Source organism: Pseudovirgaria hyperparasitica (assembly GCF_010093815.1).
Source record: "Pseudovirgaria hyperparasitica strain CBS 121739 unplaced genomic scaffold EJ05scaffold_3, whole genome shotgun sequence".
In the NCBI taxonomy this organism is placed as follows: domain Eukaryota; kingdom Fungi; phylum Ascomycota; class Dothideomycetes; order Acrospermales; family Acrospermaceae; genus Pseudovirgaria; species Pseudovirgaria hyperparasitica.
In genome coordinates, this window is record NW_022985551.1 from 914,105 (window position 1) to 936,289 (window position 22,185).

The 22,185-nt window shown below is 53.2% G+C and overlaps 7 protein-coding genes across 7 annotated transcripts; 6 read left to right on the plus strand and 1 right to left on the minus strand.

Annotated features, from left to right (window-relative positions):
- Positions 1–909: 909 nt before the first annotated feature.
- EJ05DRAFT_247873 (uncharacterized protein) lies at positions 910–2,011 on the minus strand. The gene has a single exon (XM_033740132.1). It carries the CDS (start codon positions 1,653–1,655, stop codon positions 1,080–1,082), a length of 576 nt encoding a protein of 191 aa, XP_033603410.1. The 5' UTR covers positions 1,656–2,011; the 3' UTR covers positions 910–1,079.
- A 385-nt stretch (positions 2,012–2,396) lies between these two features.
- EJ05DRAFT_491811 (uncharacterized protein) lies at positions 2,397–4,937 on the plus strand (the record flags this gene model as incomplete). Its single annotated transcript, XM_033746001.1, has 4 exons — positions 2,397–2,779; positions 3,148–4,116; positions 4,171–4,852; positions 4,905–4,937. 4 exons carry the CDS (start codon positions 2,397–2,399, stop codon positions 4,935–4,937), a joined length of 2,067 nt encoding a protein of 688 aa, XP_033603411.1.
- Positions 4,938–8,878: 3,941 nt separating this feature from the next.
- On the plus strand, positions 8,879–9,792 carry EJ05DRAFT_491812 (putative RNA polymerase I and III transcription factor complex component Tbp; the record flags this gene model as incomplete). Its single annotated transcript, XM_033746002.1, has 4 exons — positions 8,879–9,102; positions 9,161–9,248; positions 9,304–9,718; positions 9,776–9,792. The coding sequence occupies 4 exons, from the start codon at positions 8,879–8,881 to the stop codon at positions 9,790–9,792; spliced, it is 744 nt and encodes a 247-aa protein (XP_033603412.1).
- Positions 9,793–10,930: 1,138 nt separating this feature from the next.
- EJ05DRAFT_535836 (FAD dependent oxidoreductase) lies at positions 10,931–12,850 on the plus strand (the record flags this gene model as incomplete). The annotated part of the gene is made up of 2 exons (XM_033749271.1): positions 10,931–11,278; positions 11,486–12,850. The coding sequence occupies exons 1-2, from the start codon at positions 11,111–11,113 to the stop codon at positions 12,848–12,850; spliced, it is 1,533 nt and encodes a 510-aa protein (XP_033603413.1). The 5' UTR covers positions 10,931–11,110.
- A 1,403-nt stretch (positions 12,851–14,253) lies between these two features.
- EJ05DRAFT_428630 (S-adenosyl-L-methionine-dependent methyltransferase) lies at positions 14,254–14,883 on the plus strand (the record flags this gene model as incomplete). The annotated part of the gene is made up of 1 exon (XM_033741527.1): positions 14,254–14,883. A coding segment is annotated over one exon (630 nt), but the record flags the coding sequence as incomplete, so codon positions are not given.
- A 3,485-nt stretch (positions 14,884–18,368) lies between these two features.
- EJ05DRAFT_247999 (uncharacterized protein) lies at positions 18,369–19,993 on the plus strand. Its single transcript, XM_033740134.1, has 2 exons — positions 18,369–19,022; positions 19,078–19,993. The coding sequence occupies exons 1-2, from the start codon at positions 18,583–18,585 to the stop codon at positions 19,874–19,876; spliced, it is 1,239 nt and encodes a 412-aa protein (XP_033603415.1). The 5' UTR covers positions 18,369–18,582; the 3' UTR covers positions 19,877–19,993.
- A 459-nt stretch (positions 19,994–20,452) lies between these two features.
- EJ05DRAFT_461577 (NAD(P)-binding protein) lies at positions 20,453–21,759 on the plus strand (the record flags this gene model as incomplete). The annotated part of the gene is made up of 1 exon (XM_033742651.1): positions 20,453–21,759. Exon 1 carries the CDS (start codon positions 20,545–20,547, stop codon positions 21,757–21,759), a length of 1,215 nt encoding a protein of 404 aa, XP_033603416.1. The 5' UTR covers positions 20,453–20,544.
- Positions 21,760–22,185: the final 426 nt, after the last annotated feature.

The window sequence follows — 22,185 nt, forward strand, 5'->3', positions numbered from 1 at the left end:
AGGCGATCGATTTATGCTAGTACTCGCTCACACTCTTACTTTTATCTTTATTATCTTCTATCTTTTATTACTACTCATTTAAACTCTCCTTTATTGAATATTACTAAATGTATATATACACTTAGCATTGGGGAGTATTATAGGAAAGTCCTATGGCTAGTGAACACAACTTTCTAAAAGGGATTAGTGTCTTCACAGATAAATAGCTTTCTTCTGAGTCTCTTAAACTTAGTTCTCTACACACTTACAATACAATTGAATGCCTCATCAAATACATCAACTCTCTTCTTCCAATAGGTTATGAGCCCCAACGCTCTACCCTAGAGTTGTAGAACTGTAGCGCACATTGGACGTAGGTATACTATGATAAAACTTGGAGTATAATAAATGAGTCAAGCTATGACCTTCATTCCACGTCTATCGAGGTCAAAGAACCTCAGTTCTGTCTGCTGTGAGGACTCAGAATATCACGTCCTGGTAGCATACTGGCTGGTTGATACGCAATGCACACATGTATATAGCACTGGACATTGGGGAAATTCATGGATATGCTAAGATTGCCAGGTCGATAATCAGCTGTGTATCGTGGGAAATGGCAGTTTTGCATGTTTCACAGAGGCTGGTCTATACTGTGTGTGTGTTTTACTACTACGCAGGTCTTTTGGAACAACACTCCATGTTCACGATGGAAGTGTCCAGACCAACACTACTCGTCACTGTCTTCTATGAGGTTAAGTAATATCATGATGAAGGGAACAGTGATAACACACAATGACCATCGGCAGAGCGTAGACCGCAAGCGTGACCGTAACCGTGACCGCGAACCGTGACGGTGGTAAGACACCGGAGCCGGGAAAAACGAACGAGTGGGAGGCAGAGGAAGGAAGGAGTCGGGTAAGCTAGTCCCGGCGAGCGAGAACGACAGGCTAGCGAGTCATGCAGCACCCCCTCGTCCTCCCATAATAATCCTTGTTTCAGCGCATCGGAGTTTGATCCTTTCGGAGAACGAAGGATGGTGGTGGTGCTGCAGCGTCTGTGGGTTGTGTGCGGATGCGATGCGATAACGGCGACTACTACTACTAATTACATATTACGAAGGCCATGATTCGCGCGTATTTTAAACGGTAAGCAGCAGGTAGAGGCGATGATGATGGGAGGGAGACGGGAAAGTGATTTATATAGACAAAGAGAGGAGTGAGCGAGAGACAAGGAGAAGAAGGAGAAAGAAGATGCGAGCGGTTGAAGACCTTGCGTGAGTGGCACAGGGGAGGACCTGGAGAGAGTTCACATGCGGCGCAGGGCAGAATGATGCTGATGCTGCTGCTGATGCTGGTGTTGGTGCTGGTGCTGGAGTGCGCCGGGTAAAGAAAGGCTGGAGCGGCGGCATGGGCGGCATAGCCTTGACGTGTATGTACGTGTATGTGTGTATGGACGGACGGATGGGTGGATGTATCTACTGTATGTATGGTATCTACAGTCATGAATGTTTGTTTTCTGCTGCTGTTCACTCCAGCTTTTCCTATCCTCACACTCACACTTACACCCAGAGTGTCAACCGCGGTAGAAGCCGTGTTCCGGCACCAGAAAGGGCGAGATTGGGGAGGGCAGAAAAGACTAGCGCCGGGCTGCGCTATGGAGATGCCCCAAGCCCGCATCTCTGCCCCCGTTCATACTCACTCTGCCCACTCTCTCTCGCTCTGCCACCGAGTGGACAGTTATTAGTTAGGTTAATAGTTAGTCAGTGTGGTCTGTCGGGTAAGAGTAGGTCGGTAGGTAATTCGTGATCAAATTCGTTCTCGTCACCAGCACCACCGCCGCCGACCGAACCGAAGCCTGGCCCCCGGTGTCTGCCGTCTAGATCGAATTGTCGCGGGAAGCTTGGGGCACAGCGCGATTGGCACATACCGTCGAGGGGACATGGCGACGAGGGACAAGAAAAACTGCCAGACGCTGCCAAACTGCCCTGGTTGGCGAATGGCGAATGAATCGTTGGCTGATCCGCCGCCGTGTGTGGTGTGGGAGGGAGAGAGAGAATCCGCAGTCGGATTCCCCTTCGTCTCCGCCGCCCACCCGCCCGCCATTCTGCTGCTGCTGCTGCTGCTGCTGCTGCTTCTCCCCTTCGTCCTGCGTCTGCTACCCTCTCTCTCTCTCTCTCTCTCTCTCTTTCTTTCTTCCATTCTCACTCTCACTCACTCAACCACTCACTCTCTCTAACACATATACACACATATACACACATATACACATACACACACACACTCTCTCTCTCCCCTCTCTTTTCCACTCAATTAATCGTTCTCCATTCCCCCATCATAATCATCGTTGTCATCACCTTCTAGAGTCTCGTCACGTTGCGAGCACCAGCCATGTCCGACTCTGCTTGGAGACCAGTCAACATGACTGGCGAATCTCCCTTGCCGCAACCACCGTCGACGGCAATGACAAGCACCACCGAGTCTTCGATTCAGACACACTCTTCTCATCAGGCATCGCCCGTGTCCAATTCCTACCTCAAGCGGAGTCTGCCTGACGAGTCCGCGCTCGATGCCGAGAACAGGCGCAAGACGCCCAAGGTCAGTCGGGCTTGCGATCTCTGCAAGGCAAAGAAAGTGCGCTGCTCCGGTACTCTTCCCTGCGACATCTGCGAGCGAAAAAACCTCTCGTGTGTCTACAATGCGAGATATGCGCGAGGCAAGCCGAGGACTCCTCCCGCCGCTGCCGACGACAACGGCTCCAACCCGCCGCGTCTGCTTGAAGCTGCTCACACTTCAGCCTCCAGGTCAGTGACTTTTGTTATCTTTTCCATCTCTAATTCATCACTATCTCGTCTATCAACGCGCTCTCGATTAGTGTTTATTTTATTTTTTTCATCATTCTTTTCTGTCACGCGTTTCCACGCTGCTCCGAGGGCCGTGGGCTACCTCGGAACGCGCTAGGCCCGTTCAAGAAGAGTGCGCCATCGCATCCGGTCCATGCAGGTGCCGTTCGCGCACTGTATTAGTGTATTTATTCGCGATGCTTGTTTGGTCCACATCCTCATCGCTTGGCTTGTCTCGGCACATTTCATCTAGAGAATTCGTCCTGGCGTGCACTACCACCATATTACCGCGTAAAACATCATTACCTCCCTACTGACACTCGTCTTAGATATGAAAGTAATGGCTTCTCTCCAGCACTTCCAGAACGCAGCGTCTCTCACCTCTCGCCAGAACAAGAGGTGGTCGAGAAAGATGCATCACAGTCCCCCTCTTACAAGACGCTCTTCATCTACAGAATCTGGAAGCGCCTTGCTGACCGAGTTACTGAGGATGCCCATGAGTCTGGTCACAGCGTCCAGTCCCAAGTCGTCATGACTGCCGGTGACAGACCCTTTGACGGCCCAAGACCAGACAGATCTAGTCTGCCCGCTCCAGACAGAACCTTCCACGCAGAACTACTCGAGTACTATTTCGACTTCTGTGTCGTTACCTACCGAATCTTTCACCGTCCCACCGTAGAGGATTGGCTCGAGACTGCCTTTGCAGAGTACGACCGTCACCGTAATGGCTGGGTAGAGTCGATCGGCCCTGTCAAGTCTGCAGTCATCTTCGCCATGTTTGCCATTGCCTCTCTCCGAAAGCAGAAGATTGCAAGCCTGTCACCGCGCGAGGAAGGCAAACCGTCGCCGCGCAGTGACTATTTTTTCAACGCAGCTGCATGGATGACCGACTCGGAAATGGGCTTCCCAACGCTGGAATCTGTACAAGCTCGGTTGCTTCAAGTTCTTTATCTCCTGCAGTCGTTGCGCATGAATGAAGCACGTTATCTGTTTGGAATGGTAGTGCAGATGCAGTCAGCTTTGGGTTATCATCGGAAGGAGAGAGAATACCGGCGCTTGGCGTTTGGCCTACCAGAAGACTACATCAACACAGAAGTCATGAAGCGTACATTCTGGGTGGCATATACCATGGACCGATATCTTGCAGTCGTGTATGGCCGTCCTCGTCACTTTCCTGACGAAGAACTCAGTGCTGTGAGACCCGATGCCGCCAACGACGAGGAAATGACTGCGGCCGGCAACACAGGCCAGGACAACCAGGAAGACTCACACATTGAGTCGTTGAGAGCCCACGCTGAGTATGTGATCCCGATCTGATTATAACTCTTATTCATACTGACTGATGCGTCTAGAATGGCACACTTTGTTGGACTGATTACAAAGGATGTTTACGCAGCTAAGACGGTCGCCACAAGCGATCGCTGTAAACACGCTCGACGCTACTCGACCGCGATGCATGCTTGGCAGGATAACCTCCCGCCTCATCTTGGCAGCGTCAGGCCGTCATTTCTGATTCCAAGTTTCAAGCGCCAGTCCATCGCTCTAAAGCTTGCATTTGGCCACGCGCTCGTGTATGCAAACAGACCATTCCTCCTGTCGAAGCCAGCATACGCCGACCACGGCGACATCCAGAGGTGTGTTGATGACTGTTTGGCCGGCGCACGTCAAGTGCTCGATCTCTTCGAACTCATGACCAAGGACCAGACTCTGATCCATGCCTACTGGTGGACCAGCTACGTCGTCTTCTCCGCTCTATGTGTGGTCTACGTGTGGGAGATTTCGCTGAGAACGCACCCGGACCGAGGTGTTACATGCGTCAAACTCAAGGGACAGCGTGATCTGTTTGACCTCGCGGAGACTGGGTTTACCCGTCTCTCCAGCGCTCCCGGTGCCGCAACGCCGATACAGCGATACAAGATCATATTGGAGGAGCTTAGGATGGAAGCCAGACAGCCCCGGGACGCGGCTCAGCCAGCAGGGTCGAATCTCTTTAGTGGCTGGCAGACGAACGACTGGGTGGAATTGGATGCCTCTGTGAGTTCTGCTTCGCGTGTGACGATGCGCAATTTTACTGACGGTCTACCAGGTGTTTGACAGCTTCTCCGACATTGTCAGGTGATGACGCTAATCGCCATTGACACGAAAGCTACGCGCATACGACGGTCTATCTGTTCTGTACAGTACACTCCCACTGTTCGCTACAACGATTCAACCAAAAAGAAACCTTTCTTCTTCTTTCGAAGTATACATGTCTAAACAACAAACGCAATCCATGGCTTTCTATCTTCTTACATTACACCGGGGCGGTGCGAATGGTGTTCTTGGGGGCGCGTTGGGTTTGGGCGGGGAGCTGGAGCCGGGGCCCAGAGATACCTGTTGAATATGCCTGGCTGGCTGGCTGGGGCGGACGGGTGGCACGCATGCACACGACGGAAGGAAAACTGAAAAACGTCTATTGAAGTTTGTGACTTTGAACGGGCAGCGGTGTATAAAAATGGAGTAGTAGTAGTAGTAGTAGTAGTAGTAGTAGTACAAGTAGTAACTAGTTGTTAGTCTGTAATTAATACAACACATATACGTGTGTACTATATCCTTTGAACCTTCATCGCGTGTGCATGCATACGTGCATGTTATCCTATCCTGTACTGTTTATCCAATCCAAGCTATGCCATGCTATGCTATGCCATGCATACATCCTTAGTACAGTATATCAATCGGCACGATGTGGCACCACCTAGTCTAGCCTAGGTAGTACCGAGTACTTGTCGGGTGTGTATGACGCAAGACTGCTGCAGTGCGCATTTTTTTTTAGCTGTTTCTAAATATATACACTACGCACATATATACACTACGCACATATATACACTACGCACATATATACACTACGCACATATATACACTACGCACATATATACACGCGCATGTTTATACAGAGACAGACGTACGTGATGGACACAGATACTGAGGTAATTATAGGTATAGATACCTATAGGTAGGCACATGCCACACGTACATCAGAGCAAAATGCCCCGCTACATATACACTGAGTAATTACTCTGGCTGTACCGAACCTACCTACCTACCTCTAGCTAATTAGCATAGCCTAGCCCGAGGTTAATTAGCCTACCTACCCTACCCAACTCCGTAGCGTGCATCCCACTCTATCATCCCACTCTATCCCACTCTTATCCCACTCCGTCACGTCCACTTCCACTCCGCCATCTATGCAGCTAGCTAGCTAGGTCTAGTCGAAATAAGCTTTTTTTTTGGGGGAGGGGGGAGGACAGGAGGCGAGGCGAGGCGAGGGCTGGGTTGATTAATTAATTGGGTAGCGAGGCGAGGCGAGGATGGCGATTTATGGGTATGGGTGGTATGTGATTGATGACTGCGTGGTTAATATAGATAGGGAGATGGTATGGACATGTCATATACCTGGATGTTTGGATGGTTGTTTAGATGGATTGGTGGGTAGGTAGATAAGAGATGGCAGGACGGAAGATGGGGGTTATGAGGGAGATGATGAGTTGAGCTGGATGTGTGGATATGATTATAGCGTGCGCCTTGGATGGATGGATGGATATATACAACATATAACGGTGCAACAGCACAGGATCAGGGATGCCAGACAGTCAGTTTGGCATTGCATGTCATGTTTGCATGCTGCATGTTTGCAGAGCAGAAAACAAGGCCATATATAGAACAACGGGCGCGTACCTACATGCCCTGCCCTTGTCTCCAGCTGTCAGGCCCAACAAGGGAAGGGATGAGATGGGATGGATAGACGGGAACAGTCCGGTAGGTAGCTTAGTACGTCACCGACACCGAACAAGCGCAAACGAGAACGAAAAGAACAGGTGGTCAAGACGTCGTACACCCGTAAGGGAGCTACGCGGCATTCCCCAAGGGTGGCAGTGCAGTGCAGTACAGTACAGTGCAGTGCAGTACAGTGCAGTGCAGTGCAGCGGAGGGAAGTGCACGGAAAGGCACAAACAAAAAAGAAAAGGTAAGACAGACCAGGCCAGACCCCGGAAAAACAGTAACAGTTGGACAATCCGGACTCCTACAGCATCCAGCATACAGCATCCAGCATCCAGCACAGCCAACAAACGCATTGAGGCTGGAGCCGGATGGAATGAAATAGCCGCATCGACAGCCAATCAGGCACTTGTCGCGAAAACGTCTGAAACGCGAACGATTCTGAGAATGACACGTGAAAGACGCGGGGTGGTGGGGATGATCTTAGTGGGTGGTTAGTGTTGTTGGCTCTACGAGAATTATAGTAGTGAGTCATTCCTGTAGGCAGCAGCATTCCAAGTCAATACTCTGCATGTCGCCTTCACTGGTACCACCACCACCAGTAAGCAGCATTTCTGTAAACGTGTCCTGTATGTACTGCACGCACACTACTATAATGTCGCAAGTGCAGAGAGTGTAAAATAGAGTTCCCAAGCCAAAAACAGAGTTGATCGTGTCGTGAGACAGAGCACGGAAACCATTTTGGGGGGGGGGGGGTGGGTGTGCGTGCGATAAGAAGAAGGAAAATTCGAATCGCAGGTTTAACCATGGGCGGGCCTGCTTAAGCGGATGCTAGGCGGCTGGGTCCACGAACTGTGGTGAGACAAATGGGCGAATGGGAGGACAGCAAAGGGATAACCGATAATTTCCCGGCCGCTGGGCCTCGATTCGCGCGGCCCAAAACCACCCAACGCGCGTCATCTCGCGGTCAGTCCGGACCTATTGTGCGCTGGTTTGCTGGTGAATGCGCTGGTATGTACGATGCGCCGGACGAGGACGAGGACAATAGGGAAATGGATGATGGAGTCGTGAATGGGAGGCATTCCAAAGGGTCCATATACACCACATGCATACTGTGAATAGGAAAACACTGCCGGTGGACGTGAAGGTGGATGTTTGCGGCGCAGAAAGGGAGACATGCTGGCTGTGATGGCAAGTGCAAAGTGTTGTGATCATTGGGAAAGCAAAGGAAGGCGCATCGCGACTATCTGCAAGCGTTCCAGAAGGAGCAGGGGGGATGGATGTGTGGCGGACCTATCAAGTGGCGCACTAGCGACTGACCGGAGCAGTGATCCATGGCACATCCCTGCCGCATCCCTGCCGGATCCCTGTCTGCGCTTGGGCCACTTCTCCTTTCCTTCCCTCTTGGCGCAATGTCTCTGTGGGCAGCCCGTCAGCATAAATAGCGCTGGCCCGCCCCTTCTCTTTCGCACATTTTTTGCGCCCTCCTACCGGTTTGTTGACGCCCTCGCCTATCTTCCCCTCTAAGCTGCGTAACATCCCTTCTCAAATCCCAAAACCAGAACTCTCCCACTCTCATCCAACGACTTCTTTGCGCGCACTTTTTCAAAAAAGTCGTCCAAAGCTTCGTGCGCAACCTTGCTACGGTAACTTTCGAGTGTGATCAAGAAAAAGTCTCACTCAGACACCTCTCTTCAGAGTATCAGGATCTAGCTATCCACATTCGGTTAGACTAGTGCCGTTTCGCGCACTGCAGCCTTGCCAAGTCCTTTCCGCTCGTCTTCGCTCACTCGCATCCTCAACCTCAACCTTCAAAACTCAACCTCAAATCAAATTCATCTTCGTAATCTTTCCATCTCGCTCTGCTCTCAAAGGTCGAGCTGGTCCTGTCCTTTGTACATCGCTCTCATCTTCATCCTATCGTCGAAGACTCTTGACGGCGCTCTGTGAGGGAGACATTCGCTTGTTCATCTCCCACTAACGGTACGGTTTTTTCCTACGACTCCGTCAAATCATCTCCTGTGGTACGACTGCAAGTCGTCCAAAGGCTCATCTCGTCCTCGCACAGTCCCTATTCTCACTGCGAGCTCGAGCCTTCGATAGCCGTCGCAACAATAGCCCAGAGTTTCTATTCACCCCGCAGACTCTAATCCTTCACCAGACGTCAAGCTTGGACCATTCAGCAGCATACCTGCCACTTTACCAGCCTCTCCATTTTACATAAGAGATCTCTCTCACTACCAACCCTCCATCTCCTCTAAACTCCACACTCGGCCCTCACCGAACCTTCAAAAAGTGCCCAAAATGGACACTCTCACCACCCATCCCGCAACCGCGCAGCAAGCAAAGGCCTTTACGTCGCCTGCCTCGCTCTCTTTCCCAGGTGGCGCTGGTGATTTGACTCCGCCATCGTCGGAGAAGGATGCATCGCAGCAACAGAGCAACGGTGTGAACGGCGTGACGCCTGCAACTCCGGCCGCCACTCCTGCCGCTGGCCAGGGCGTGAGCGGCATCGTACCGACCTTACAGTGAGTACTTATCTGACCCTGCACTCTCCTTGACCAAGAGGTTTAACGCCCTGTCAAGAAACATCGTTGCCACCGTCAATCTCGATTGTCGCCTGGACTTGAAGACGATTGCATTGCATGCTCGCAATGCAGAGTACAATCCAAAGGTACTGACACCAACCAGCTCACGCTTGGTTTCTGTTTGCTGAACATGCTTTCTAGCGTTTCGCCGCTGTCATTATGCGTATTCGCGACCCCAAAACCACCGCACTGATCTTCGCCTCTGGCAAGATGGTCGTCACTGGTGCAAAGTCCGAAGACGATTCGAAGCTGGCGTCACGCAAGTACGCGCGCATTATTCAGAAGCTGGGCTTCAATGCAAAGTTCACCGATTTCAAGATCCAGAACATTGTAGGTTCAACGGACATCAAGTTCCCCATTCGTCTTGAAGGTTTGGCCAGTCGCCATCACAACTTCAGCTCTTACGAGCCCGAGTTGTTCCCTGGTCTCATCTATCGCATGATGAAGCCGAAGATTGTGCTCCTCATCTTTGTCTCTGGCAAGATCGTCCTCACTGGTGCCAAAGTTCGCGAGGAAATCTACCACGCCTTTGAGCTGATCTACCCTGTGCTATCAGGTCAGTTGTCCATCAATGTCACCCCACTTGAGCTTTGTTGCTAATGGCTACCACCAGACTTCCGTAAATCTTGATTTTGTCAAGCTGGTCTCACAGCGCAGGTGATCAAGACACCCTGTAGCACCATCTCTTGAACTCTTGTATTAATATTTCTCAAGGGCGATGAAATCCGGTGTCGGTTTCTCGTTCGATCCTACTCTCGCTTTCACGTTGGACACTTGCCACGTCTGTCCATGTCGATCGCGCGATAGCTTGTCATCTCTCTTACCTCTTCTCAATTTGCGGCATTGCACGGCGTTGAAGGAGCTTCTTCATCGGAAGCCTTCTGTTCGGATACAAAATTCCTGGTTTTACGACTTTCACACATGCTAGATTGCTGCACGCACCCATCCTGTGGGATTGGTGAACGGTGCGCTGGTTGAGACACGACTTCTCCAACCGCTTTCTCATTCATCTTCAACCCATCTACCGTGCAACGGCTTACTCTGATTGTCAGCTCATCCTGCTTGGAGACTCGCAGTGGCGGGCTGCCTTGGTGGACGTCTGTGTGGGCAGGTGTGGTCGGGGGTTGCTTTGTTGTTGCTGCACTTGGCAGCGTTGTTGTTGCTTGCGCGTACAGATGTTGATATGCAGCGGCCGCTTGATGCTGCGACATCTGGTCTTTTATTAGTATTTGAAATCAATACGTAACGGAAGCGTGACGTCGCTCAGTTGAAGGAGCTTCGTCTCGATAGTTCCTACGATAGGATAGTTAGTTAATACTACCTCGCTTCCGAAATTCATACTCAATGCTTGTGTCTGATGACGTCGGAATGTCTGCTTACCGGCTTTCTCTGTTGGGGTGATGCCTCTCTTGATCTTTTGATGTGTGCGATAACAGCCGTCAGCATAGAGACGAGGTCAGACCCTGCACTTGTCAAATTCACACTTTCTTCATGCAGGGCTCACGCCTCGCTCAATGCCATGGTGTGAAAGCACGTACAGATATCTCCGGGACTGAACTGAACTCAATAACTGAACTTAATATCGCCTCGAAATGTTATAATTTCCGCCCAAGCCTCTCAATTTCCCTCAATACGCTGTGAAACCATTATTTCCATTCCCGGAAAAGACTTGTATCTCACAGGGCGTAATCCGTGAAGAGTGGAGACAGCGGGTGACTACTCTCCAGTAATACCGAGTCGGTACCTAGACCGCTAAACTTTTTCTCAAGGTCTGACCTATTCGGCGCGCCAACTGAGCCGTCGCACCAAATCAATCTTTTGGAGGTTGTTCTTACTTTTGACCTCAGGTGACCTTTTTCATCCGTCTTTTCCTTTTTCTTCGTTGCTGCATAGTCTGTCTGTCTCGTTTTCTCTTCCACTGCTTGGCTACATACACGTCGGGCGCATAATGGCGACCAGCACAAGCTCTCCTCCGATTCCGGCCTCGATCCTTATCGTCGGATCCGGCGTTTTTGGACTTTCCACTGCATATGCCCTTGCGACGGATCCGGACTTCAAGGATACAGAAATCACGGTCGTTGATCGCCAGGAATTTCCTGCTGCAGATGCTTCAAGTGTAATTCTCACCTTGGCTTTTTTTCTTTTCTTCTTCTCGCGTTGCTTGAATCCTTTTCCGTCTTGGATTTCCAGTGACTTCTTGCTTTCTTCCTATTGGTTGTCGTTTTCGCAAAAATTATCGTCTCTTCTCTAAATCACTCACCACCTCACCTCTCTATCTATAGCTCACACTGCTCCACCCAACACACCGCTAACCTTCTCCCAGATCGACACCTCTCGCATCATCCGCGCCGACTACGCCGACCCCGCCTACGCTGCTCTCGCCTTCGAAGCGCAATCCCACTGGCGCGGCACCTGGGGCCTTGACGGCCGGTACACCGAGACAGGCCTTTGCGTCGTAGCTGAGCCCGGCTCCGATGCCTATGTGCGCAGCAGCCTCTCCAACGTCCGCTCCCTCCTGGCCCAATACGGCGACCCTCGAACCGACAAATCGCTTCCCCCGGTCGAGGAGCTCAACTCCCAGGATGCCATCAGGAAGGTCATGGGCAAAGGCCCAGTGAGCGGAAGCACGGGGTACTTGAACCGCATGAGCGGCTGGGCCGACGCGGAGGCCAGCATGCGCTATCTGGGCGCCCTGGTGCGCGCAACGCAAAGAGTCACCTTCGTCCAGGGCACCGTCGACAACCTCCTCTTCACTCCCTCACCATCACCCTCCGCATCCGCACCCAGCTCCGTCGCCGGCGTCCGCCTCAGCACATCCACCACCACCCTGACCGCCGACCTGACCATCCTCGCCTGCGGCGCCTGGACATCCGCCCTCCTCGACACCCGCGGCATCGCCCGCGCCACGGGCCAGATCGTCGCGTACGTGCCCCTGTCACAGCACGAAACGAGCACTCTGCACTCCTGTCCTACCCTGCTCAATCTCGACAACGGCATGTTCATCATCCCGCCCAGCAGCGCCCATTCCACGCTCAAAGTCGCCCGCCACGGCCACGGCTACGTGAATCCGTCCCGTATCCCGCACCCCGAAGCCGCTGCTCGGCCCGGTCATCGGCAGGAGACTATCACAACCAGTCTGCCGCGCACACATCTCACCTCCCCGCCTCAACTCGGGCTCCCGCGCGAAGCGAACCACGCTCTGAGATCATTCCTGCAATCCTCCCTCGCTCTATTATCCGTGCCGTCGACCTCACCCTCGAGTCCAACCCCACAAGACCCCTTCTCCCCATCCTTCCCCTCCTCCCCCTCTTCCACCCCTGCGCCCCCACCCATCGCCGCCCGCGCATTCAGCCAGACCCGTCTGTGCTGGTACACCGACACGCCGACGGGCGACTTCATAATCGACTACCACCCGGCGTACGCCTCGTCGCTCTTCGTCGCTACGGGCGGCAGCGGCCACGCGTTCAAGTTCTTGCCTGTTATTGGGGAGAAGATTGTGTTGTGTGTTAAGGGGCGGAGGGGGGATGTTGCGGCGGCTGGGGTGGGTGGGGTGTTTGATGGGAAGTGGAGGTGGAGGGGGGAGAGGGTGGAGGAGGAGGGGTTTGAGGGGGATGGGAGTAGGGGTGGGGAGAGGGGGATGGTGCTTGGGGTGGAGATGGGGAGGGAGGGGAGGGGGTGGAGGCTTTAGGGGGAGGGATCGAGGGATCGAGGGGTTGAGTGATTGAGGGATTGAGGGATTGAGGGTTTGAGGTTTTGAGGTTTTGAGGGGTTGAGGGATTGAGGTTTTGAGGTTCTTGAGGCTTTGAGGTTGTGAAGTTCTGAGGTTTTGAGGTTCTTGACGCTTCGAGAGGCAAGGGGAGGGATGGGATGGGCATGGGAGTTTGACTCGACTGCTGCTGCTGCTACTGCTTGCTTGCTATTGACACATCACACACCACATATCACACACGCATAGATATACATAAACCATAAAACATAGATAGACACGCTAGACTAGACGATCGACCCGCCAACATAGACATAAAACACACTTTCAACACTTCCTTGTACCAGCACCAGCACCACCGCCACACTGTACCACACACCAGATAGAACACCACCACCACCCCCAAACCCCCCTTCAACACTAAACCCCACCGCCGAACACGCCTCAGTGTGGGTTGGCGTGGTGGTCTTTGGGGTGTGCGGGAGGTGAGGTTAGTATGTATGTATGTGTATGTTCTGTACCACAGATACGCGAATAGTCAAGCGATGGCACGATGCCAAGGCAGTATGCAACGCTCGCATGCCTAAATATCACAGATCTATTATTTATGGCGTGGCACGCACAGGGGAAGGCTGATATCACGGACGGAACGACGCAGAGAGGCGTGCAGATATGATTGTTGTTGTGTGTCTTAACAATACTGGTGAGGTATTGGGTCATCAAGGGAAGGAAATGATTTGTAGTGTTTATGGGACGAGGTGTTTGGGCGGGTTTGTATGTTTGGTCGATCTGAGTATCTATTGACAGGCTTCCATTAATGGAGGCATAATGATCTGAGTAAAGATAAGCTTTGCGGACATGGGCGAGTGGGTATGTTGTGATGTGGGGAGTTTGTTTTGGGGTCATGTGAGCGTGCGGACATGGAATTGGCAGACACCAGCACGTGATGACTCACCAAGTACGTGTCCTTACATAAGGCGCGCGAGTCATGACAGGAGCTCGAGCTCCAAGTCGACGCGTCTCCGCTTGATTCTCGGCCTCATACATGATAAATTTCCAGACTTCTCAACTCCGACTCATTGAGCCGTGAGCAGAAGACCGCACCAGCCATGACTGTCACGACTGCGATGCGTCCCGTACGGGCTGGTTTTCGAGCCATGCCGCGTGCCAGATCCATCAGCCGCGTCGCCTTGAAAGACCACCACGCAGCACCGCCGCGCGAAACACCAAAGCGACCGCAGACGATCCGCGAAGCCATCGGGACTGTGCGCTACATTCCGTTCGTGCTGATGGGCGCCACGACACTTTACGTTTCGTTTTACTGCTCGTCAGTCTACATGAACTACCGCCGCGTGTCCAGCACGCCCTACAAGCCGGTACCCGCAGACGTGACGGATCGATGGGACAAGGAGGCTGCAACGTTCGACCGGGACATGGGCCCGATGGAGTTCTACATGGGCATGAATTGGCTCCGCAAGTCGATGACGCGACAGGCGCACGGCCATGTCCTCGAGGCCGCGGTAGGGACTGGGAGAAATATCAAGTACTACAAACCGGTGCTCTGCGAGTCGATAACGATGGTGGACCAGAGCAGGAAAATGGTTGACGTGGCGTATGGCAAGTGGAAGGAGTATTTCCCGCGTGCGGAAGATCTGGCCAAGGTCACCTTTCGGCATCAGTCTGTCATTGACGACGTGAAGCTGCCGGATCCAGAGGGCTTTGATTTTGTGATCCAGACGATGGGCCTATGCTCAACGCCGGAGCCTGAGGCGCTCATCAGAAGTCTGGCGAGAATGACGAAGAAGGATGGGGGGAGGATACTGCTGCTGGAGCACGGGAGATCGAAGTACGACTGGCTTAACCGTGTGCTGGACAAGACGGCAGCACCACACGCCGATAAACACGGATGCTGGTGGAACAAAGACATTATCAAGATTGTCGAAGACAGCGGAGTTGATGTGGTGGCCATCAGCAGATATCACCTTGGCACGACGTATTGGATAGAGCTCAAGCCTGGCGAGAAGTTCCAGAGGACACTACAGCAGGAGGAGGAGATGCGCACCGAAGCCAGGACACAAGCAGCTACTCACAAATCCAAGTCAAACACCTGGTGGCCGCGATGGAATTCCTGATAAGATATCAAGCAGATGAAGAAGCTTAAGCTCAGGCCACGTCAGCGCGAAGGAGCAACAAACAAGGGGGAAGGAAATGGCATTGAAGCTCTCCAGGGTCTGGTGAGAGTGCCGGGGGCGTGGCTCCGTGCTCTATTAGTGTGTGACCATCCATGGCGTTGGGATGGGAGCGGCTTACAAGCTCAGGAGCTGAAGGACGATCGCTCCGAAGCTATTCGTCTCGTGGATGTGATGTCACGACGCGCGCGCGCGCGCACGACTCGCGTATGCCGCCGTATCTTATCGCTCACACTCCCCCCCGCTTCACACGAAAAGCCATTGACCGTTGCGCGCCTGCAAGCACGACGATGAAAGTACGGGAGTGTGGTCCTGTCCTGTCCTGTACAAAAAGGAAGTAGATAAGTAATTAGTAATTACTAGGGGGCAAGCCGAGCGGTCACCGGCCCTGGTAGAGCTGGTAGATTGTACAACCCCCACCACCCCCTGCCTGGGTAAATACAAGGATATAGATGGTTGGTAGCGCATACGGAGCCAGGAAAACCGTTGTTGTACCTGGCCTGGCTGGGGTCCTGGACGTTGTCGTCAATCCGTCAAGGAAGCAAAAAGAAAACATTTTCGCATTTTTGTGGTGGGTGGTACAGACTGCGTAGTGTAGGTCTGGAGATGGACGCGCTTGCTGGGGGGGACGACTTGAAACATGGCAATTCAATCAACGGATACTATATATGAGTGTGATTTGGCAATCGGACCTGAATTCATACTTTAGAGGGGTACAGCACAGGCAGGTCATGCGCCAAAGTCCAGCAACGAAGAACCCGTCACGATGGATGGTGAGTGACATGCCCCCATGCCATGCCATGCCAGCAGATCTATCACGGAGACTGATGATGGATGAGATGAGATGAGGGATGATGGGATGGATCGGACGAGGCAAAAGTGCAGAAGTGCAAAAAAAAAGATTCTTTTTCCATATTCGTACAGGGGGGGAGGGGCCAAAGGAAGTGGGGTGGGGCATGCGTCAGGACAGGATCAGGACAGGATGACTGACCCACCCGGCGTGTGTGCCGATGAGATGATGAAAGTGTGCTTTGTGTACCTTTGAAGGCCAAAATGCGCGCGGAGGGCAGCTAGGTTGGTGCTTGGTGCTTGGAGTGAATGAGTGGTGTACTAAGGAAGAAATGCATGCATAGGGAGGGAGGAGGGGCGGGTCTCTCGCCCCCCAAAAATACCGTTTTGCCGTAAGCCGTTACTTTTCTTCGTTTCTCTTTTTTTTGGTTTCGTTTCTTTCTTCTGGCGCGACGCACTAAGAAGAAGAAAGTCTCTGCTTTTGCGCATGCGACTGACAGACTGACAGACAGACAGACAGACAGAGTGAGAAGCAGGACTTGCTTACCTTACGACAACAATTACTGTAGACGGCTACTGTTGGCCTGTGGTGACGCGGACGGACTCGACTAAGAAGCAAAGAGCCAAGTACATACATACTACATATGTACATATATACTACGTACCCATTCTGCCCATTCTGCCCGCTTTGGACGTCATCTACGGACTCTCCATTCGTTGGTTGTAGTGGACCGGTCTCGCTCCCCAGGACCACAACCGCCCGGCCCTTCTTCCGGCCCTGGGAGTCCTGGGGAGCGAGCAAGCATGCATGAATCCATCCATCCCATCTCTCTCTCTCTCTCTCTCTCTCATGTCGGGCGTCGGACTGGTAAAACCTCCTGGGAGGAGAGAGGAGGAGGAGGATTAATTAGTGTAGCTGTGGTGTGCTGCTGGTGCATGGACTTTGTGTGCTGAGGGCGAGAAATGGCTGTTATTGATGCAGGTTAGAGGCACGAGCAGCAGGGCTGACGGTGAGTTGATGTACTATTACTACTTTACTGTATGTACTGTTATAGGTAGGCGTAGGCGCAGGCTGTGAGGGAGTTTGTGAGTTTGTGAGTCTGTGAGTCTGTGAAGGCAGGGGGGGTCCCGAGAGAGAGAGAGAGATGAGGCATCTTTTCATGTGCTAATTAATTAATTACTGTATGAAGGATGCGTTGAAGAATAGGGAGACAGACCCCCCCCCCCCGGGATCGCGATTGTTAGCCTTACGACCGAAATCGTTCGCACGCAGCATATCGTGGCTGCGTGCTGCGTGCTGCATGCAAACACAACTGCAACGGGCAGCGAGGGACCAATTATAGCATCTCCACCATCGCCTGGCATCCATCATCACATTTGCATCATACACACGCATACACACATACACACATACACACATACACATACAGGAGATGGATATGGGCAGTGTGTAACTATGGCGTTTTGTGTGTTGTGAGCATTGGCTCTATCTATGCTTGTCCCTTATCTCTCTCTCTCTCTCTCTCTCTATCTATCTATCGCGTGCACACACACACGGCCTGGACGAGAGAGAGGCCCGCATCCGCAACCCGCAACCTTCTCCGTCCTAGGCCAAAGCTAATAAACACACACAAGAAAAAGAATAAGAAAAAAAAAGAATTAACGTTTCGTCGGACGAGCGAAAAGGCAGCGGTGACAGCAGCAATGCGTCTTTGTCCAAACCAAGATGGGAAAAGTGCGTGTGCGCGGTGGCTTGCAAGTCTGGCACGATTTGCTCTCCACTAGGCCGGGTCCCCGTCTTCTTTTGCATGATTAGTCCACTACCACTACCACTAATCCCCCTCCCCCCCCTGGCAAAACAAAAAAAGTGAGTAAGAGTGAGAGTGTGCACTGCGCAGGTGTAGGACTGTGTGAGTTTGAGTTTGACTCTCCGTTCTGCGTCTGCGTCTGCTTCTGCTTCTGCTTCTGCGACGGCGGAAAGGGAGGGATGCAGTAATTAATACCAGCAGTAATACCAGTAATACCAGTAATTAATACCCAAGTACCAGCACTACTCCACTTTGCGCTCCACTTTGCACTTCCGCTTCCACTCACTCTCCCTCCTAATTCTTCCCACCGTTGCTTTCCCAACTTCCTTCGATTGCTCTATACAACAACAACATCAACATCATCAACATACTCTGAGCTGATTGTCTCTACCGTCTCACACTTCATTCTCGCAGACAGACCTTCATCCCTGCTGCGTGCCACCTTGCGACGCTTATTACCTACTCTACTGCCTATCCGGATCCGTCCTTCATCTGGCTGAAAGGGGCGCCGACCCTCTCTCTCTCTCTCTCTACCTTATTCTAAGCAACATCTTCTCACGCCCACCACAACAACACAATCAGCAGAAAGTCTACAACAAGAACAACAACAGCAACAACACATCACTCACGGCTCCTACGTTCCAACACGCTGTTTATTTCATACCTTGCGTCGCCTGCATCCTACCAGACTACCAGACCGGGTTCAGTCTCACCGTCTGCATTCCATGCAGCCTTCCGACCAATAGGACCTTCCGCGTAACCAGCTCGCCCATACACTTTTTGCACTTTCGCCTTACACCCTGCCACCGTCCGTCCTTTCGTAGCCGTCGTCGCGCGACAAGATTTGATACTTTTTCTCGATTTCTGCCTCGTCGCTTTCTACAACTACGACAATACCATCCTCCGTCTATCCTCATAATTCGCCATAATGCCCTATAATACAAGGCGCAAGTCGCTGTCCCTGGAGTCGCTAGGCATCCACGTTCCAAACAGCTCCCGCGCCTCGAACCGCTCACCGCCCTCCTCCTTGCCGACCCCGGTCAGCGTCAGCGACGAAAAATCACAACCACCGCCAAAGAAGGTCAAACGTTCGCATACCATGAGCTCGTCGGGCTCCGTCTCGTCGCCGAGTCCTCCACGCAAGTCTACCATAAAGTTTGCCGATGCTGCGCTCACGAGCCGCGCCGCTGAGAACACTCCGCCACCGTCTCCGGGTGGTTTGGGCCGGCAGAATAAAATCGACACGGAGGGTATCAATGATGACATCGTCGTCGGCGTCATAGAACAGCTGGAAGAGACGGGCAATCGCCCTCATCTGCTGAAAGAGCTCGCGGCAGTGCTGTCTACAAGGCTGCAGTCTGTCGAGAGGTAAGCTGTCGTACTAGTCCTCCTGTATCCGCATCCTGCTAACAACCTATCCCAGCTCTGCAAATCCTGCTGCCATAATCTCTTCGCGTCTCGCAAACTACCTTCGACGGACCTGGACGGCGCTGTCGCCCTGTCCTCTCGACAAAGTTCTCGTTGGAACGCATCCAAAGAGAGTCTACTACTTCCTTACCACTACGCCTCATCAGGAAATTCCTCAGCATCCCGACTCTGGTCCTGCTGTTACCTCGCGCATCATCTCACCTTCACTGTCAGGTGCCACTGATGAGGAGATTGAGGACCGCGCTTCAAGAGCTCGTGCGCAAATGTCGCCCTCGCCCGAGGTCGACCTGCCGGATCTTGACTTGGGTAATGATGGCATGAACACTCCATTTTCGGAGCATGGATCACATCCGCCCATCTCAAATAACATGGCGCACAACCGTCGAGCTGCGAGTCCGCCGCTCGAGCGCGTTGAGCGCGAATTCTCCGGTCTGGCCAGCACGCTGCAGCAACGAAGTAGATGCCAGAGCGAGAGCATGGAAGATGTGACTATTGAGCCTGTCGTTGAAGATCCTGCACCATCGATCGAAATCGATGAGACCGAGGAAAGTGCCGCGCGGAAGAATAGCGAAACCGCCGCAGTCTTGTTCGGATCATCCGTCGAGAGCCTCGCCCTAGCTACAGCGGCAACGGTCATGAGCAGTCCGCTTGTCAAACCACAAAGCCTGCCCTCGGTCTTGAGCCAGAAACGGCCATTCGAGGCCGAGGTGAAGATGCTCGACGAGGCGAGGTGGGATCTCTATGAAACCAACGTCGAACTCGACGAGCTCGACGAAATGTTTGGAGATTACTAAAGGAAAACAAAAGTCTGTGGAATCTGCGAGGAAACGAAAAATGATTACCAATCGGTATGCACCTAATGCGCTTGTTTTAAGTCTTTAATTTTGCAGCTACGTATGTTTTTGTATTATCGGATATTGTTTTGTTCTACAAGTTACAGGCTCGCGCCAGGGGAGAGTAGATTCCGCTGTATATTAGACTTGGACGGGCGTTGTACTGTACTGTATACTGTACTGTACTGTGCAGATTCAGATGACTGGGCATGGCGCTATCGGCGTTGACACACGCCCAGGAGGGCTTTGAATTTGTATCGGGCGGGACCTTGCGATTTTCGATTTCGAGTTCGATCTCATCGTCTGATGCATAGATTCTCGGTGTGTTAAGAGGGTGCGCGGCGAAGACGGGGCTGAAGATACCATTTCAATCAAAAAGAACTTCCACTCTTCATGACTTGCACTCTTCGTGCAGATTCTTGAGCTATTCCACGTATCAAGTTTGTACATGTTTCAGGTTGTGACAGCGTAGAGTTGTCGCATTCGGAAAACGGCTTATATCCGGCGTCTAGAGTTGCGTCATAGCTCCAAGCCGAGCTCCATCTCAAAACTTAAACATCCTCACTTCTGTTCAAACATCGTCAGGTCTTCATTGATCCTGTCAGTCACGCCCTCTCTCTCCTACTACCATGGCCACGACCACACTTCCTCGCTACGCTCTACGGCGGCAACTCTCCCTACCCTCAAGAACCCGGGTAGCGCACATACCCTCTCACATCTCCCAGCAGCAGCGTCGCCGCGTCTCCGCATACGGCTACGAACAAGCCAAAGCCCTCACCTTCCGCGACTACGGCGAGCCCAGCGACGTCCTCTCCCTCCACTCCCACTCAATCTCACCCGCCCACTCCAACCTCCTCACCCTCCGCTTCCTCGCCTCGCCCATCAACCCGGCCGACATCAACCAGATCCAAGGCCTCTACCCCAGCAAACCCACCTTCACCACCTCCCTCGGCACCCCCTACCCCCTCGCCGTCGCCGGCAACGAAGCCGTCGCCCAAGTCCTCTCCACCGGCTCCGCCGTCTCCGCCCTCTCAAAGGGCGACTGGGTCATCATGAACCGCCCCAGCCTCGGCACCTGGCGCACCCACGCCCAACTCCCCGAGTCCGCCGTCCTCAAAATCGACAATCACGAACACCTCTCCCCCATCCAAGTCGGCACCGTCAGCGTAAACCCCTGCACCGCATACCGCCTCCTCCGCGACTTTGTCCCCCTCACCCCAGGCGACTGGTTCATCCAAAACGGCGCAAACTCGGGCGTCGGCCGCGCCGCCATCCAGCTTGCCCGCGCCTGGGGCTACAGGAGCATCAACGTCGTGCGCGCCCGCCCCGACGACCCCGCCGCCACAGATGCCCTGCGCGCCGACCTCACAAGTCTAGGCGCCGACATCGTCGTCACAGACGCAGAGCTCCAGGCCCGCGACTTCCGCGACCGCGTCGCCGAATGGACGCACGCCGGCCGCGAGCCGCTCAAGCTAGCACTCAACTGCGTAGGCGGCAAGCCCGCTCTCGCGCTGGCCAAGCAGCTCGCCCCGCACGGCTGCATGGTCACGTACGGCGCCATGGGCAGGAAGCCGCTTGAAGTGCCCGCCTCGCTGCTGATCTTCAGGGATATCCGCTTCGCTGGGTTCTGGGTTAGTGAGTGGGCGGCGCGGCATCCCGGGGAGAAGAAGAAGACGGTCGAGCATGTGTTGAATTTGATGCGCGAGGGCGGGTTCCGCGATGCGCCGGTTGAGCGGGTGGAGTGGGGGTGGGAGACGAAGGGGGAGGAGCTGGTGCGGAGGGTGGAGGGGACGTTGGAGGGGTTCAGGAGTGGGAAGGGCGTGTTTGTGTTTGGGGAGGAGTAGGGTCGGGCTGGGGGGCTTGGGTGGCTTGGGGGGCTTGGGTAGCTTGGGGGACTTGGGGGACTTGGGGGACTTGGGGGGCTTTGGGGAGGGAAGAAGTGTGTGTATGTGTATGTGTGCGTGTGTGTGCGTGTGTGTGTATGTGTACATAGCGAACGGAGTGGCATGCATGCATGTATTGTATGGCTTCACGGTTGAATATTTGGACCTAGCAGATATACATGTGCGGCCTAAGCTTCAAATGCCCTCCTCCCACTTCCCCCTCTCACGATCCCACAAACATCGTCGGACCATCCCACTCCGATCATCACAACACAAGGCCAGACAGACCACATATTCCATCCGACAACACCGACCACACCCGTCTCAGCCCTCCAACAACACCGACACACTCCCATCCTAGCACAGCCTTACTACCACAACCAACCC

Bases quoted from the DNA above. Each gene is read 5' to 3' on its own strand.
- EJ05DRAFT_247873 (XM_033740132.1), bottom strand. From the start codon at position 1,655: ATGCGGGCTTGGGGCATCTCCATAGCGCAGCCCGGCGCTAGTCTTTTC.
- EJ05DRAFT_247999 (XM_033740134.1), top strand. From the start codon at position 18,583: ATGCCCTATAATACAAGGCGCAAGTCGCTGTCCCTGGAGTCGCTAGGC. The intron at 19,023-19,077 runs GTAAGCTGTCGT...AACCTATCCCAG, and splicing joins AGGCTGCAGTCTGTCGAGAG to CTCTGCAAATCCTGCTGCCA.